Source organism: Myxocyprinus asiaticus, chromosome 41, assembly GCF_019703515.2.
Source record: "Myxocyprinus asiaticus isolate MX2 ecotype Aquarium Trade chromosome 41, UBuf_Myxa_2, whole genome shotgun sequence".
Classification (NCBI taxonomy): domain Eukaryota; kingdom Metazoa; phylum Chordata; class Actinopteri; order Cypriniformes; family Catostomidae; genus Myxocyprinus; species Myxocyprinus asiaticus.
Window position 1 is genome coordinate 3367738 of NC_059384.1, and position 19814 is coordinate 3387551.

The following is a 19814-nucleotide window of genomic DNA, read 5'->3' on the forward strand; positions in this document are numbered from 1 at the left end:
TAATAACAACTATTTAAAAGCCCCCATATGTTCCCTTTGACAAAGGAAACATAATTAAATAATTCAAGCTCAAGGCAATTAGGTATTCCCCATAGCCTTAATTTTGTACTCAATAGTTTGAGTTATTAACACTTAAAATCTTAAGTCTATAGACTTTGAATAGAAATAAGTTCAAGGAACATATATATTTGAGTTATGAGCCCAAAACATGACATTTCAAGTAATGTTTAAATAAGACAACATACTTTAAGTAATGACAACATTACAGTTTACAGTGCAGTACTATTTTTCAACAGGAAGTATTACATTTTATGACATGTTTCTTTGCAATTACTCAATATTATTTAGATTTTACGCTAAAAACCCTAATAAGTTGACTTTACTCAATTGATTGAGTAAACTCGTTTCCTCAATTGAATTGAGTAATGGCGTCTCCAAAACTTGTGTAATTAAGTTCACTTGGTTATCGTATAGAATGAACTTAACTATACAAGTTAATGTAACTAGATGCAAGTAGACTTAACTCAGATTTGCTATTTAAATGTGGTTGTTTCTACCTAATAATTTTTATTGAATGGACTCAAATTTAGGTCATACAATAACACAGCTGAAATAAAGAAGATAATGACTGATTCTAGGTCTATCATTAAATAAACTTTATTCTCCAGAGAAATGCATATAAAATTATATGGATTTTTATGACAAATAAGGTGAAGGAACAATGTTTAATTAAGGCAACTTGATTTTTCCCGTAATGACAACATTAGGGTTTACAGTGGGAAGTATTACATTTTATGATCTGTTTCTTTGCACTTACTGAACGTTATTTAGATTTTAAGTTGATAAATGTTAGTAAATCATCTATGAATGATCAATATCAATGATATCAGTTTCTGATCAGTTTAAGCGAGGATATTATAAGCTCAACACTCCTCCCTATAGCATATCTCTGAATTAATAATCAAACTTTTGTGTATGTACAGTATCTTTTGATGTGTACCATATTAAGCTCGGTGTGTGTGTATGTTTATGTGTCTCGTTCAGGAGAAGCGGGCCGTCCAAACCAAGTGTGTGTAACAGAATGTGCGTGTTTATCAAAGATGTATGAAGTCTTAAATATGTGAGAGAAAAACTCATTGTGGGTAACAAACCTGGGCCGTATTCACAAAGATTTGTATCTTACCACTAGGAGTTCTCCAAAGAATTCCTAGCTAGGAGTTTTTGCTTAAAACCTGTTCACCAGGGGCGGAGCCAGGGGGTGGCCGTGACCCCCGGACAGAAGCCTAGCCCGCCTGTGTTTTAAGTTGTCGTTGTTTTAGGAGGTACTTTTAGCATTACAAATTTACATTTGGAGTGACACACCCCTAAAAAAAAAAAGAGTTGCTCCTAAATTTCAGCATTAGGAGCTACTTTTAGCCTTAAGACTTTTTGTGAATACGGGCCCTGAGCTATAGTGTCAAAAATGAAGCCGTGTCTGTCTCATATTTATGAGTTTATCTGCTCATATAGTAGTTGTAAAGGATTGTTTCTCCAATATGCAGGGCACATTGGCTCCTTAAACTTGGGAGTCGTCTGTTCCGATGAAGTTTGGAAATCATAACTGTGCAAGTTGTCAATAAAATGTTTTTGATTTGCTCATTTATTGTTGCAGTCTTCAGGCTTTGTATATATTAGTCTATAAACCCTGTCCAAAATATACATCACCAGTATTGTACACTTTAAATATTTCAGCTAAAAGCTCTCTTCTATTCTCATGATATGTGTGATTCATTGTCCTTATAATGCAGACTCTCCCTTTGGCTAAATGAGACCAGCCTAATTGATCTGCCCTCATGTGTCCTGAACAACATGTGTTTACCAACACTGAATGACACGCAAAGTCCCTTTATTAAAGGAATCATATGGCATTATGATTTTACAGGACTTGGATAACTACTGTAAATAAGTATAAACATGCTGGAACATTATGGTGATAACATTTAGATTAACTCATACATTTGTTATAATATAAGGACCCGACACTCGTTCTATATGACTAGAAAAGAGTCTCATTAAATTATTGCTGACAGAGGCGATGGGCGTGGCCTGTGTGTGACGTCACAGCACAGGATGACCTTCATCTCGGGAATCCTCATCCGCTGCATCACTTTACTGAATGGGTGACACAGTGCATTTTATTATAAAGGAGCTTTATTATAAAGGTCTTATATTTTATTAGAGTCATATTATACCACTCAACAACCATTAAATGGTTGAAAACAATTTAGCATAAAAATGTGTCACCAGCAGTGTGCATATACCTACGCCCTTGACGAGTGTATAAGCAAGAAATACAGCTAAAGCAAAAAAAAATCGATTATTGTATCGGATTACATATTAATATTACACATGCAAATTAATACTGATCGTATTTACAAAAAAATTTTGTAAAGAGATTCTTAATATGGCTCTGAAATATGTTATATGATGCAATTAAGTGTCTGGTTTTATTAAGAGATGTTTATACGGGTTAATGAACATGCTATATTAAATTTAAAATAATTTCATCGTTATTCTACATGAGTAAAAAACATACATATTGTTCAGTATTAAAGGGAAAGCACGAAGCGGAGCGAACCATTCTCGCCACAGATGGGGGAGATCACCAAACCGCAAATCTCAAAAAGCGGTCTGCTGCATTACACCAAAATGCTTTAGATATAATTTTTTAATGACGATTATCTTTTAAATATCGTCTCTGACTTTATTTGAATCCGTTAGCCTGAGTATCCTTGTATTTTTCCATGGTCTTCCCCTCCAGGAGTCGGATGGGATGTTCCTAACGGTGAGTCAGGTGACGTATGCCGCCATTCCGTACCGCAGATTCATCCTACAGGATCCGTGACGGCCAGTTTCTATTCTCTGATTCGGGCTTTAAACTATTCTTCTCTGCCTAACCCTTCACCCTCAGAGCCCGGTACCCGTTTGGTCGTGCGGTTCCACCCGTGTCGAGCAGTTTTAGTCTGGTGTCGTTGCGGTTTTGAGGTTAAATCTGAAGAACAATGTCGTCGGGAAGCCCAGAATACTCGCCGTTCTTCGCAGTGATGGGCGCATCAGCAGCGATGGTCTTCAGCGGTAATTTATTTTTTAAATATTTGTATTTAAAATTTCTATTAAACATTAAATATACACTATTACACTTGCATAATTATTTCTGCAGAATTATAGTTCAGACCTTCTCCTGCGGGTGACATAATCCTTCATATCTGATGAAATTATCTACGTATTATTATTAATATTCAAATATTTTATGCATTTATTAAACATTTATTCATCCTATTTATAAATCCTCCTGATTTGACATCTGAAATGATGTCTGTGTGCTTATAATCCGAACCTGTCTGTGCTGGTTCCATTATTCCTGGCATCTGATGAAATATTGTATTTAATATCATCATCATTTAGTATTATATACTAATTTTATAGATTTGTAATACATTTATAATCTTAATTACATCTGCTTGTACATATATATAAATATATATATATATATATATATATATATATATATATATATGTCTGTATGTCCATGCCTGTGCTGACCTGATTATTACAGGAAAAATGCATTATTAGAATTATTTATCAATTATTTATTAATATTGCACTTAATGTGTGTTCACTGTATAATATATATATATATATTATACAGTGTTGGGTAAGTTACTCTGAAAAAGTAATTAATTACTAACTACTAATTACATCTACTACAGTGTAATTAGATTACTGTACTAATTACTCTGTCTGAAAAGTAATTGAATTACTTATTACTAATTACTTTCTAAAACCCTGATCAACCTTGACCAGATGAAAAATACAAGGATAGACATGAAACTGTTCTTTTAATTCTTTCAAATAAATCATATAAAATCAAATAAATTATTCATGAACTGGCCAAAGAATTTAAGGGGGCAGCGTTAAATTAGAAAAAATATATTTTAACATTAGACGTTAAATTTCGATTTTGAATTCACTATTGTTTTATATAGAATTGTACTGTAGTCTATACAGTATTTAACGCAGTTAAAGTGTAATTAAATTACTGAAAAATTAAGGGTACGTTTACACGACAACGATGTACTAAAAACGGAAAGGTTTTTCCTTTGCGTTTTTGAAAAGTTTCACATACAGACGACAACTTTGTCAAAATGATCCCCGTTCACACGGATCCACGAAAACGACTAAAAACGCTGTATTATGCATGCCAATAGTTGCCGATGTCACTTTGTAACGAAACACTACGCGCCTGCGCACATAAGCATTCTTCCACAGAGCGATGGACACAAAAAATGAAGATGGTGATCGCTGGTCGTAGTAGTGATGCAGTAAATCTACACTTTGCTGGAGAAGCATCAATAAACAAAAAATCTTGAGCAGCACAAACACAGTCTTGTAGTTCGCCATTGTAGATTTGAATGTCTCGCGCATTGTTTTGAAGTACTTGTGCACATGCCTATAGACTGAACATGCATGACATCATCGTTTTCACAAATTCGCATTTTTGTATGTTTACACGGAAACGATAGCGGCATCATTTTCAAAAACTTGCACTTTGAAACACGTTTTCAAAAGTTTGCGTTCAGGCCCCAAAATGCCATTGTCATGTAAACGAACAGCCAAAACGCATAAAAAGTTTTCCGTTTTTAGTTGAAAACATTGTCGTTTAAACGACTTTTTTCAATGAAAAAGTAATTTACAGTAATTAATTACTTAGTAATGCATTACACCCAACACTGTGTGTGTATGTATATATATATATATATATATATATATATATATATATATATATATATATATATATATATTGAGCATTGACCTCATATATATATATATATATATATATATATATTGAGCATTGACCTCATATATATATATATATATATATATATATATATTGAGCATTGACCTCATATATATATATATATATATATATATATATATATTGAGCATTGACCTCATATATATATATATATATATATATATATATATATATATATATATATATATATATATATATATATAGAGCATTGACCTCATATATATATATATATATATATATATATATAGAGCATTGACCTCATATATATATATATATATATATATATATATATATATATTGAGCATTGACCTCATATATATATATATATATATATATATATATATATATATATATATATATATATATATATATATATATATATATATATATATATATATATATATATATATATATATATATATATATATTTATATATATATGGAGCATTGACCTCATATATATATATATATATATATATATATATATATATATATATATATATATATATATAGGGTCAGTAAATGTTAATGCAATGATGAAATCGGCCTCTCATTTAACCCTCGAGAGGTAACTTCTATTTCATCTTGTGGCTTAGAAAGATTTAGAGATTTTTTTTTTTTTTTTTGGAGGGCATGGGATTATTTAACAGGTTAAACTGTTTTTTTCACAGGTATTGATTATCACTCAAGTTTGATTGGATTTAGTGGATTAAATACTGGATTTGAGATGCAGCCTGGCAGCACTGCATTAGACATTATTAATAGTGAAATAACATCAAACTAGATTGTTCTGATAGATCATATATTTATATCTATATTTATTTAAAATATCACCATAGCTACATCCAGTGACGGATCTGATTGGATTCAGATTGATAATCCCAATAAAATACATTTATTAATAAACAGGGCATGATTTCACGCCCATTTTTAGGTTGTTTGTCAGGATGCTGCGGAAATGGCATGAAGCTGAAATATACGTGCGACTAACAGTAAAGAGACACATCATGACCACAAAGTCATCTATGTGTATTTTCAGCGCAGGGCATCGGGCCAGTTATTCCCTACTGGACCGTTAGCCGGCACTTCAGGCCTCTTTTGCATGATGTAATCATTGGAAAGTCATGCAAACAAACCAACACAGCAGCTGCTGTATGTTTGTTTAAAGTGCTTGCAAAGTTGATTTTAGTCTATTAAGTGAGGTCAGCAAATGTATGTGCCCTACAAGTCCATTTTTGCATCTAATCCTTTTGTGTTTGAGATTGAACCACTTAATGAGAATGGCACTGAGCTCAAGGAAAATAAACTGCATTTCTGTCTCAGCTGTTTCTCTGTTAGTGAAGTGAAAGACGATTTCTTTTAACAAACTTGCAGGTTTCATTTAGTCGAAATAACTTATTTGTGTATTAATATATTTATTTATTTTCAATGGCCAATGTCGATACTATATATAGCAAGTAGGATGGACAATAGCCAATATAAATGCTGATATTGAAAATACAATTTAACTACAGCAAATTAAATCTGCACAAAATTTCTAAAGTGAAATGAACACTTATTTGACACAATATTTACTCATTCACTTGAAGTTGAAATAAAAAAACTTCTATCCTTTGACAAATCTATTGGTAATTTTTTAATTGACACAAGGGAAAGTTAACACTTCTGTTAATCGGCAAAGTAAACACAGTTATCAGCCATGCTCATAATTGCAAAATAGCCATATCTGTATATCACTAGTTTTAGATATGAAGCGCAGAATAGGACTGTCTGCCACCCACAGTTATAGTAAACCGTTCAGCATGAAATCAGAATTGACCCAATTGACTTTATCAACCCTTTAAGCTCGGATGGGCCCACGGGCGTGCGAGAAAAAACATTATTATCAAAATATTAATAACTACAGTCTTGACCAATACAAATTAGGGATCGTTTGAAAGTTTAGAAGCTCTACTTTTTATTGATTGCAGGCATTATGACCAAAACTGAAAAAGTGCTTTGAAATTTGCAGACAAATCAGAAGTGTTCCGTTTTGATAATTTATTTTTTTTTAAATTCCACTGTACACGTTATTGCAATTAGTAAAAATGTTGAACTCATCAAATAGCCATGTGTCATATGTTGTTGGAAAGCTTTCAAAGAGTAGAATACAACCAGAGACAAGAATATAGCGAGTAATAGCTATAGCTAAGTGTATGTCTTTGACAATTATGTTGGTGTTGCTTAAATGCCGCAGTTTTTCTTATAACCTTACGAAACATAAATGGAACATAAAATAACTCATATTACTTAGAGGAGGTGATTATCGTTCAAACGAGCCCACACACAAGGTAATCAGATGCATAGATCATTAGATAATCCACATGTAGCACAATGTTACATATGGCCACCAGGAGATGGCGCCAAATACATGACACAGACTCAATGATGACAATAATGGCACAGAATGAAACTCATTCTGTGAAATCTCATTACTAAAATCATGTCTGCATGCTATGCAAACCTTTAGTCATTGTTGTGTTGACATGATTGGGAACAAAACAAAAGCAGTTTATCGGAGCCACCTTATTTACACCCAGAGATATATAAAGTCAAATCAGAAATGTAAGAAAAAAGTAAATTTTGGGCTAAATAATTTGTGTGATTTTTTTTTTTTTAAATCAGTTTCTTAGGCTGAGTGTCTCTGAATGTATCATGATCTATATCATTAGAAAATGTGAAAAGATTTCTTTACAATGATACCGAACACTTCACCCTCCATGTGTTTGTTTTTTTTTTTGTTTTTGTTTTTTTGTCGAGTTAAAAGCCTTTAATTTGGGATATACCACTGATACAGGAAATCTTTTAAAACACCTTCAGAGCTTAAAGTGTTAATACACTTTTCTTATTGTGCGCAATCCAAAACTTTCCTCTGAAACAACTTTAAATCTTGTCTAATGTCATCAATCTTATTCTTTTATCTTTTAACCCTTTCCTTACGAGTTCCTAGTTCCAATCTGGTATGTGACACCCACTTTTCATGATACAATCAATTCCTGTGCAGAGATCCAGACTAAAAAAATGACTAAGGAGCAATTGGCTCCTAAACTGAAACATTTAGGAGCCAAATGGCTGTTTTAGTTGCCACATCACATAATTGCTCGATTTAGATTGTTGTTCAAAAACAAGATAGAAAGCCAAAGAAAAGACAGCTGTTAGCTTATTAATCAGGTGTTTAATATATATATATGTATGTATATATATATATATATATATATATATACTGTATAGTTGAGTGCACAAATTTGCATTCCCTTTTGTTTCATAAGTTTTCACACCCCTTTCAGAATTTATACAAATATAAGAGATAAAAGATCTTTTTATTTTTGTTTTATTTAGTACTGCCCTTAAGAATGTACGTATCAGGTATTTACATAAAGTATAGTATGCATGTAGTAGTGTGTTGCCTTCTTGAGCATCAGTGAATGTTTACATTTTGTGTAATAGTTGTGTATGAGTCCCTCAGTGGTCCTGAGTATCAAAAGCTGAATCTCACATCACAAATAAATTAATGTTATATATATATATATATACACACACTATATGGCCAAAAGTTTGTGGACACCATATGTGCTTGATGAACATTTGATTTCAAAACCTTAGGCATCAATTTCTCCCTTTGCTGTAATAACAGCTTCCGCTCTTTTGGGAAGGCTTTCCACTATACTGTATGTAGTAACATGGCTGCAGGGATTTGCTCTCATTCAGACACAAGGCTATCAGTGAGGTCAGGAACGGATGATGGTCGATGAGGCCTGACTTACAGTTGCTGTTCCAGTTCACCCCAAAAGTGATCAGTGGGGTTCAGGTCTGGGCTTTGTGCAGGCCAGTGTATTTGTTCCTCGCCATACACAGTAAACCATTTCTTTATGGACCTCACTTTGTTCACAGGGGCATTGTCATGCTGGAACAGAAAAGGGCTATCCACAAACAGTTGCCAAAAATGTGGAAGCACACAAAGCCCAAGCCATTACATAAAGAAACATTACGATTTTTCTTTACTGGATTTAATAGAGTAACCAAATTTGTTAATCAGAAAGGGGTGTCCACAAACTTTTGGCCATATTTTGTATATATATATATATATATATATATATATATATATATATATATATATATATATATATATATATATATATATATCGCACTTAAGAAAAAAATCTTAGTCTTTCGTTACTGTGACTTGATGGCCCAGACACAAAGACTACAAGAGTGCAAATTGAACTAAATCCCAGATGCAGTTTATTGTGCTACTCCAATCCTAATCAGTAACAACCAGGAAAAAACTACAAGCCCGAAATACACGTGGGACTTTACTGTTTACTACTACTAACTCACTGATGGCTGAATCGCTGATAAAGTGACTCGAATTCAAACTGCTAACCTGAGCTGCTGAGTTCAAACAAGCTCTTGATGGGTGATTCATTATAAAGACCCAGTTGAAAAGAGTCATTTGTTCACGAATTGGACATCATGGCTCGCGCTGTGTTTGTTGTTGCGTGCAGCCAGCAAGCTCATATCATCAACAAGAAGGGTGAAAAGCGGCGCGAGACACGCTGGCACTCTAAAAATGTGTTCAGTAACTCACAAGATGATATCTGACAAAACCACATATGAAAGCACACATTCCGACTTTCGCCAGTGGCGACTAGATTTTAAATTATTGTTGCAATCATTTATTTTTGGTTGCACTTGCGACTATTTTAGTTCTTCATTCTGGAGACCTGCTGTGGATAAAATATTTTTTCTTGTTGATTGTTTCATTCTGACATATGTCAGATTATGCAAGTAAAATGGGTTGCGAACAAAGTATACCATGTTAGCTTAAACAGTATCGACTAGATGTAGGTGATATATTGGTTTTACGATTTAGCAGTGCCGATAGTTGTTTTTTGGAACTATTGGTTATCGGCAAATATCTATGCTGATAGTTAACGATAGTTTTTGTTTTTATTATTCCTTCGTGTTTCTCTGTGGCCGGTGCTATTTTGATTAGATAATCGAATAATTGGGGGCATGGGTAGCTCAGCGAGTAAAGACGCTGACTACCACCTCTGGAGTCGTGAGTTCGAATCCAGGGCGTGCTGAGTGACTCCAGCCAGGTGGCCTAAGCAACCAAATTGGCCCGGTTGCTAGGGAGGGTAGAGTCACATGGGGTAACCTTTGTTTCACTGTTTATATATTTATTTGTTTGTGGGTGATTTGTTCTTGTTAAGAGGATTTCGCAGTTCAAAGCACAGTTGCAATTTTTTCCAAATAATCGCGATATTACTTTTTGTCCAAATTGTGCATCCCTAATATATAGGCTATAAAAAGCTTCATGTGGTAAATACTTAAATATAGAGTATTGAAACGAAGTCAAGTCTCCGTCATTTCAAAACGAGAGCCCCTTGTTTGTTTCTTTCTTGTTTACAGTTAAAAGTACTGCATTATACACCAAATCTTCATTTTTTATGATTATTATTGGGATTTTGGTTGAATAATAAACTGCATCTAGGATTTTATTCATTTTGGTCTCTTGTGTCTGTGACCATCATAGTAAGAACAAGCTAAGAAAATTTTTTAACATTCTTTAAATCAAAATTGATTAATTGGTTACCAGCCTTTTCCACCACTGTTGTTACCTTTACTCTTAAAATATGCTGAGTTTAGTGAATTTTAATACATTTAGGCTATTGTGGCATGGGGGGCATGGTCATGTGTCGTTCTGCGGGAGAGGGAGAGTGGTAAGGCTCGTTACCTGGCTCATAATTATCTCTAACACCTGTCTCTCATTATAGTGATGGCGGAGGGAGACCTAAAAGGCACAACAGTTGTCGTTATAAAGGTAAAACTCTCACTCTGTCTGCTGTAGCTTTCTGGTCACTCTCTTTCTCCTCTCTGATGCTCTGGCGTGCCTTTTAGGTCTCCCTCCACCATCACTATAATGAGAGACAGGTGTTAGAGATAATTATGAGCCAGGTAACGAGCCTTACCGCACTCCCTCTCCCGCAGACCAACACATGACCACACCCCCCCATGCCACAGCTATGTATAGTACGAATTTGTGAATTGTTTAATTACTGTTAATTAATCACTATTAATAATAACTTGTATACAAGATATTTCGGACCTTTGGATTTGAAATGAAGTCAAATCAAAACACGCCTGTATATAAAAGTTCTGTATATCCCAAAGATCTAAACAAATGTCTTATTGTGGGACTAGTGTGATTAATTGCTTACTAACCTTATCCTGTCATGACTATGTAAAGCCAGTAACGGGGAACTTTTGTAGTATACAACAATAGGGCTGTTTACATCCAAACAGAAGAATTACGTAGGTAATGCATCACAAAACGTTAATCCGCCTAGGGAAGTAGTCCCACCACAAAAATTACATCCCACCTCTCAATTATGGACAACTTTACAGCTCAAAAAATAATTAATGTAAGTTTCACATTTCTAGAACATTCCTGCAGTGTCTAGGAGGGACTAATTTAGTCTGACAGTTAGTCAGGTTAAGTTTAATCTTCCATATAGAGGAAGTGAGATTTTATTTGAAGTCCAGACACTTTTGTTGAATCCCAACCTGCCACGAGAATGCATGTCATTTAAGATCATGTGATCGGATCTACACTATATTTACTCATGGAATATGTGATTTGATGTGTGACTAACAGTGGTGATTCACACAGATGGTGATTGAGGCAGTTTTTGGAAAAGCTGGAGCTAATTTGAGATATACCACTCTTTGTTCTGACAGATCTCTTCTGATCTGTCATCATGTCCCAGTTGAGTCAGTTTAGTTGTGTGCTCATTTGTAAGTCATTTTGGATAAAAATGTCATCTTAAAGAATAAATGTAAATGTATATTCTAAGGCAGTTTAGTAGAGCAATAGTGTGTTCACCTAGTATATCTCTAGGGCCATATGTTCTAGAACTGAGACTTGAGTAGGTATAAGTGCATCATATAATGGTGACCAAATCACCATTATATGATGCACTTATATTGAAATATTGAAGTATAGTTCAATATTAGTATTTTGTAATTATCAGGATTAATTAGGCCAATATTTGAGGTATATATGATATCAGATTGTTATTGTTTCCAATTCAAATAGCATATGCTATTCATTTTCTACAACAGGATACAAAGGTGTTATCCATCTGTTATCTATTATACATTATATTTATATAATGGCCTGATTTCCATTTAATGCTTGTAAAATTCTAAATTATAGCTAAAGTTTCAATAATATATAATATTGTCCATAACATAAAGATAACTAGATTTTTAACAGTTTCTAACGATAAAGTGAGAGGTGCTTCCCCCATGCAAAAGCCATCACCATGATGCTTGGGTGTAGGGCTGGGAACTGAGGATTTAATTATTTTTATTTTTTTTTTATACCGGGACAGAATGATTTTCATGACTTGCGGTTCCAATAACGGTTCTTGAACATGCATTCTTCCACCGATGTTGACGGGACACTGTGCTGAAATACCATTCAACAGCAATGCAACACCGCTACTTAATCAGCAGTGTGAAACATACAGCGCGACCAGTGAAGCCTGATTCCTGAGCGAATTACTCTCATGAGTCGGTTGTTTTGAATCTACAGCAAAACATACAATGCTTCCAATCCAAAAATAATTGACCCTTCGCTAAGCTCCGCCCTAAAAGCTTTTCTGATCTTAGCAACTGTTGCAATCCAACATTTCTCTGACAAATTTTTGCTGTTTTACAACAAGAGTCTACGGGAACAATGTGTGTTTGAGTAGTTTTAAGCATAAATTTATAGAAATCATCCAAAAAATTTAAAAAACGTTGCTGGGCCATTTGTAATTGTGACATGAGGTACCTAGAGAGGATACACGCTGTGTTTTTTCTTTCTTTAAAAAAAAAAAAAATACAATAATAATTCTTTAAATAAATCTCAAGAAGAGAATGTTATGGATTAAAATTCCAAAATGAACATGTACAGTTGAAGTCAGAAGTTTACATACACTTAGTCTGAAGTCATTAAAACACATTTTTTAACCACTCCACAGATTTAATATGATCAAACTATAGTTTTGGCAAGTCGTTTAGGACATCATACAGCTCAGGAAGGAGACTCATTCTGTCTCCTAGAGATGAACGTAGTTTGGTGCGAAATGTGCAAATCAATCCCAAAACAACAGCAAAGGACCTTGTGAAGATGCTGGATGAAACAGGTAGACAAGTATCTATATCCACAGTAAAACGAGTCCTATATCGCCATAACCTGAAAGGCTGCTCAGCAAGGAAGAAGCCACTGCTCCAAAACCACCATAAAAAAGCCTGACTACAGTTTGCAAGTGCACATGGGGACAAAGATCTTACTTTTGGAGAAATGTCCTCTGGATTAATGAAACAAAAAGTGAACTGTTTGGCCATAATGACCATCGTTATGTTTGGAGGAAAAAGGGTTAGGCTTGCTAGCTGAAGAACACCATCCCAACTGTGAAGTATGGGGGTGGTAGCATCATGTTGTGGGGGTGCTTTGCTGCAGGAGGGACTGGTGCACTTCACAAAATAGATGGCATCATGCAATCATATCAAGACATCAGCCAGGAAGTTAAAGCTCGGTCACAACAAAGTCAAGGTATTGGAGAGGCCATCACAAAGCCCTGACCTCAGTCCAATAGAAAATTTGTGGGCAGATCTGAAAAAGCGTGTGCGAGCAAGGAGGCCTACAAACCTGACTCAGTTACACCAGTTCTGTCTGGAGGAATGGGCCAAAATTCCAGCAACTTATTGTGAGAAGCTTGTGGAAGGATACCCAAAACATTTGACCCAAGTTAAACAATTTAAAGGCAATGCTACCAAATACTAACAAAGTGTATGTAAACTTCTGACCCACTGGGAATGTGAAGAAAGAAATAAAAGCTGCAATAAATTATTCTCTCTACTATTATTCTGATATTTCACATTCTTAAAATAAAGTAGCGATCCTAACTGACCTAAGACAGGGAATGTTTTTTTTTTTTTTACAATTAAAGGTCAGGAATTGTGAAAAACTGTTTAAATGTATTTGGCTAAGGTGTATGTAAACTTCTGACTTCAACTGTATAACATAAGCAAGGACACCTACAGTACATTTGCTCCAAGGTAAATTAAAGCTAATAATTTAACTTTATTTTACGTGTTGATTCAGGTCTTAATAAAGGCGATAGTAAATAAAGTGTTCACATCATCAAAGTGATTGTGTTATGAGAAGTTATGAGCCTTTCTGTTCACTTACACTAATGTATCGCTAATAAATGATGCTTTTCTCTTTTCAAGTAACTGTGATAATTGTTTGCCTCAATTTGGATTCACAGTCTGCACAGTTTTCAATCAAATTACTGTATAATTTAACAATTTCTTTAAAAAGGAGTCAGATAAATATGCTTTAAAATGTCACTCTTCATTCTAGCCCACGTAAGACTATTATCAATTTAGTTTATGAGAATATTTAGCCAAAAATCGCGCCGTACACGCCAGTCTCCCATTCAGCCCTATAGGAAGTTCTGCAACGCGTGTCAGAGCGAGTGACCGTAACCAGTGGGGGCGAAGCTTAGCGAAGGGTCAGTTGCATTTCTTATTTACAAATATTTCTTCCTTTAAAAAGATTGAGATTGAAATCGTGAAATTCCTTTCAATTCCCATCCCTACTAAGGTGGAACTACTCCAACTCAAAAAAGTCCATCCAAGGGGCCTGGGTAGCTCAGCGAGCAAATACGCTGACTACCACACCTGGAATCGCGAGTTCGAATACAGAGTGTGCTGAGTGACTCCAACCAGGCCTCCTAAGCAACCAAATTGGCCCGGTTGCTAGGGAGGGTAGAGCCACATGGGTTACCCTCCTCGTGGTCGCGATAGCAGTTCTCGCTTTTGGTGGGACGCGTGGTAAGTTGTGTGCGGAGATTGCGTGGAATAGCGTGATTGCCTCCACATGTGCTAAGTATCCGCGGTAACACGCCCAGCAAGCCACATGATAAGATGCGCGGCTGACTGTCTCAGAAGCGGAGGCGACTGAGACTTGTCCTCTGCCACCCGGATTGAGGTGAGTAACTGCGTCACCATGAGGACCTAGTAAGCATTGGGAACTGCGGATTCCAAATTGGAGAGAAAAGGGGATAAAAAAATAAATTTAAAAAAGTCCATCCACAAGTCTTGGGTATTCTGGTTTTTAGAAATGGCTCGGGACCCTCATTTAATCTAAATCTATGGGATTTTTTGGTTGCTGCCCATTTTATCATCTACCAGGCGGAAATCAAAAGTCCAAATCAATCAGGAAAGTAATAGCACACCTCAAGCCTTGCTTCTCAACATGCCATCTGTTATTTCTGTTATTCTAAGAGCAGGTTGGATCATTCTTAAATTCTATATGTGTTGGTAAATTCACTGGAGTGTGTGTGTGAATGATGGCCATCTGCACTCTAAAGGATTTATTCTGCTCTTCATCGCATGGGCCCATCTGTCACTGAACACACACTCAATCTTATTGGCTAGTTTGTTTGATTCTGTGGTGCAGTAGTAGTTGTAATCATGGCTAATGCTGAAGGTATTTCCAGCAGGGTTACCCTTTAATCCTACAGACTAAGATTAAAATAAGATTCCTGGATGAACAAACTGAAATATACAGCAGAGGGTTAACCGTGTATGTGCAGGTCAGCAGAATTGACAAGACCAACCCAACACAGCATTACCGTATTTCCCAAAACATCATAGCCATCTTAAAATACTGAGAATCCAAGGAAACAGAAGAACATTTGTAAATATACAGCTAGTGTACATTTTTTCCAAATTGCCTCGTCTGAACAGATTGAGTTCAATTCCACTTTATTCTCAATGTGGTTTGATGTGTCTGGGCAGTTTTACTATGAAGCACATAACTTGTTTATTAAAAATCTGCATGATATTAGGAATTAATTCTCCTTGTGAGCATAAAGATCTAGCTGCTGTTTGAGTTAATAAATAAATACAGCTACAAGCAGCAATTACTTGACCAAGCAGAGCAACGGCATGAGAAGAAAGCATGATTGGACATCACTGATTGTGATTTTAAGAAAAGCGGTATGAAAAAATATGTGAAATTGTGTATATTACAATAAAATTATTTATAACTTTTGACCAATAGGTGGCGCTGACACCAAATTTATATGGTGCAGTCAGGGTGTGGTAACAATGACACAATACAAAGTTTTATGTAAACAAGGCAAAGCGTATTGCGGAGATACAGCCTCAAATGCTTTTTGGAGACTTGACATTGAATTCGTTGGTGCGCTGTTTGAGAACCGCTGGGTCTATCGAAAAGATTTTGATAACTTTTTTGTCGTGAGTGTCCTTAGATGATACACGACAAATTTTGTGCGAATCTGACATACGGACTAGGAGTTTGAAAAAGTAGGTTTTCAATTAAATTAAAAATGGCTGGCAGGAATTATGGCCGACCATGGCAAATTTGGTATCAGCGTATTCGGCATGACCCAAGAAATCTAAAGAGTGCAGTGACAGGATGATAGGCCAAAATAGCCTAACGTTATAAGCATTTTGAAACAAATAATTATAACTTTTGACCACTTGGTGGCGCTGGCCCAAACCTTTATAGGTACCCTCAGGGCATAGTGCTGATGATGCATACTGAGTTTCGTAATGGTACGCCAATGCATATGTAAAATACAGCATTTTATGGCAAAATTCAAAATGGCCGATGTAGGAAAATTTAAATAATACAAGTTGTTATGCCCCAAGGAATCTAAAGAGACCAGCCTTATCATTTTAAGCCAAACTCTTTCGAAGTTATAAGAAAAAATAGGCATTTTTCATATCTCCCGACCGCTGTGGCACTGTGCCGAAATGCTGCAAGTACCCTCAGGGCATGCTTGTGATCACATGTAGTAAGTTTCGTGTCAGTACGCTTATGCATCGCGTAGTTATATTGTCACATCCATTTTGACGTGCTTGCCATTGAATTCGAATGGTTATTCGAGAACGGTTTGGTCTACCAAAAAACTTTTGATAACTTTTTCCCCAGTGTCCCTAGATGATACACAAAAAATGTTGTGCAGATCCTATGAAATCATGGTATGCATTCGACTCGGCATGTGCCAAGGAATAAGAGGAAAAAAATAATTTTGATTCTAGGCCTTACAGTTCAAAAATTATAAACATAAAAATAAGTGAAACTTTGAACAGTTGGTGGCGCTAGAGGGTTTGAGATAGAGCCTCCAAATTTGGGTCAGTTATAGTTCAGAGTGTCCTCTATCAGTGTGCCAAATTTCATAACTTTCTTATGTTTGGTTCTATTGGCTGCCATAGACTTAAATGGTGGAAAAAGAAGAACACAAACGAATACAATAGGTGCCTACGCACTTTCAGTGCTTGGCCCCTAAAAATAACAAATACTCTCTCTTTTTCTCTCTTTAGCATTGGGTGCGGCATACGGCACAGCAAAGAGCGGCACGGGTATCGCTGCCATGTCTGTGATGCGTCCAGAGCTGATCATGAAGTCTATCATTCCTGTCGTCATGGCGGGAATCATCGCTATATATGGCCTGGTCGTGGCCGTTCTTATCGCCAACAACATTTCAGACAAGATCACTCTGTACAAGTGAGTTACTGAACTCTGATTCTGTATTCTGTGGTAGCTGTTTTGGCATATTTTATATTGGTGAGAACACATTTACTCTTTACTAATGAATGTGGGGGTTTTTTTCTTCTGCTGGCCCAATTAGATTTGAACTTTTTCATTGGCCCATCACAATACATTTTATTTTTAACAACAAATTTTATACATAGCAGAAAATATATATATTTTCACGTTTTCTTTACAAAAAAAATTTTGATCGTCCAGATATTACTGGATGATTCTCATGAAATATGTCTATCTTCTGGTAATGTTTAACCCCAAATCAATGCAAAATAAATGTGATGTTTTATTTTGCATGAAGCCTACATTTAGGTCCATTACGATTTTTTGCATTGTGACATTATTTTCAGGACACTAAAGTACATTTTACCCACAATTCTCATTACCGTAACACGTCTGGACGATTCAGTGATAAATCTTATAACCGTAACACAATCTTTTTTATTTATTTAGAGTATTACAGTCACAAATCATCTAAATTGACTATGATGTGTACATTTTTTACTAAAGTTTACATTTACATTAATTTAAATACTAAAATAAATGTAATTTAAAAATATACACTATATGCAAAAAAGACAAAAAGTTTATTAAAATAATATATAATTTTTTCACATTGTGATTATGAGAATTGGAGGGTAACGTGCGTAACTATCATGACAATAACACTTATTGGCTCTAAAAATAGGCTTCATTTTCAATATGCAAAAATTTAGATTTTGGAGTAAAATTGGACTAGGATATTTTCATGACAGGTTTTGTTAGAGTCACCCTACTACAGATAATTACATTTTTAATTTGCTATAATTGCTGGGAACTATAATGTTAATCTTGAAAACTATAAATTCATAGGATGGCATATAGTGCAAACATTACTGATTTGTTTGATGTTTTAAGGACTGTCAAATCATTTACACAATCTCGACTATGTTTGGCAGCTACAGATTTAAATCGGCAGAACTTGCAATGATAATGTTCAGCAAGGTGCGACATTTCCGTGTTTTTGTTGTTGAGCTCTGCTGATTGTTTTTTTTCCGTGTTGCAGGAGCTTCTTGCATTTGGGTGCAGGGCTTAGCGTGGGTCTGAGCGGGCTGGCGGCCGGTTTTGCCATTGGCATTGTCGGAGACGCGGGCGTTCGCGGCACCGCTCAGCAGCCGCGCCTCTTCGTCGGCATGATCCTCATTCTGATCTTCGCTGAAGTCCTGGGTCTCTACGGCCTCATTGTAGCTCTGATTCTCTCAACCAAATAAACTGGCAGTTGACACGCAACGCTGCTGTACCAGACGAAGGGGGACGTGGAGCTTGAAAATTAAAGTGGGAAGGGGGGAAAATAAAACAAAACCTTAAACTAAAAAACGAATATAAGAAGAATTGAATTGAAAAGGTTCAACAGGCTCTTTGCGTTTGGTTTTACACTGAAAGTGTACAGTCGTCCCAGTTTGATAGTTTTGATTTCTTGTAAATGCAGTATATAGTGATTTCGTCCTGTGTCTGTGAAGATAAAATAATAATAATAATAATAATAATAATAATAATGGAAGTAATAGATCTCATTCTCTGTTAGTTTCCCGCCCCCTCCTGCCTATCGTTTTGTTAGCCAATCACGTGTTCTCTTTTGCTCTTTTCACGTTTAAAGAGACGAAATGCACGAATGCCATTGGTTCCTATCTCTCTTCCTATTACATGATTTGGGAGTTTTTTTTTTTTATACATTTCCACATTGATGTGAGTGTTTGTAAAGTGGCAAAAAAAAAAAAAAAAACCCTGATGAATCTGTATGTGGAATGGAATAGTTGTTTTTTCCACTGATTTTATTTATAAAGATATTGTTCATGACAATGTACTTGGAGCTCCTCAAATCCTCTGATTGATATTTATATATGCATAACATATATACAGATATATAAGAATAGAGCTGCACCGGCTGGGTTTCCTGTACTGTCTATAAACTGGGTTTGCTGGTGAGTGCAGTATTGGGGGGTATTTCAGCTCGATGTGTGTATTTATGGTTGTTTTGTGTGTATAGCTGATGTTTGGTTGTATTAAAGATGTGTGTGCGCACCTCTGAGGGTGTCACAAGTGTAATTTCCATATGCCTGTGCTCCCTGTGTTTTTCATCAAACACTTCATGTTGAGCGTGTGAGTGTGTACAGCTGTGTTTATATGTCCGACCCTTCAGTATCAGCGTTGATAATTGACCAACAGACCTGGAAGATTTCCTACAACTAAATTACACTCTTTAATAACTGTTGAACATGGGTCTAAAACGTCAAAAAAGTAA

General features: G+C 35.4%; 1 protein-coding gene across 1 annotated transcript; it reads left to right on the top strand.

Moving 5' to 3' along the window:
• Positions 1-2841: 2841 nt before the first annotated feature.
• On the top strand, positions 2842-19626 carry LOC127432155 (V-type proton ATPase 16 kDa proteolipid subunit c). The gene is made up of 3 exons (XM_051683006.1): positions 2842-3114; positions 17311-17494; positions 18579-19626. Exons 1-3 carry the CDS (start codon positions 3042-3044, stop codon positions 18781-18783), a joined length of 462 nt encoding a protein of 153 aa, XP_051538966.1. The 5' UTR covers positions 2842-3041; the 3' UTR covers positions 18784-19626.
• Positions 19627-19814: the final 188 nt, after the last annotated feature.

What these genes read in the sequence shown, in the direction of transcription:
- LOC127432155 (XM_051683006.1), top strand. Translation starts at nt 3,042, where the DNA reads ATGTCGTCGGGAAGCCCAGAATACTCGCCGTTCTTCGCAGTGATGGGC. An exon ending in AGCAGCGATGGTCTTCAGCG is followed by an intron (nt 3,115 to 17,310) that starts GTAATTTATTTT and finishes TTCTCTCTTTAG; the next exon opens with CATTGGGTGCGGCATACGGC. An exon ending in GACAAGATCACTCTGTACAA is followed by an intron (nt 17,495 to 18,578) that starts GTGAGTTACTGA and finishes TCCGTGTTGCAG; the next exon opens with GAGCTTCTTGCATTTGGGTG.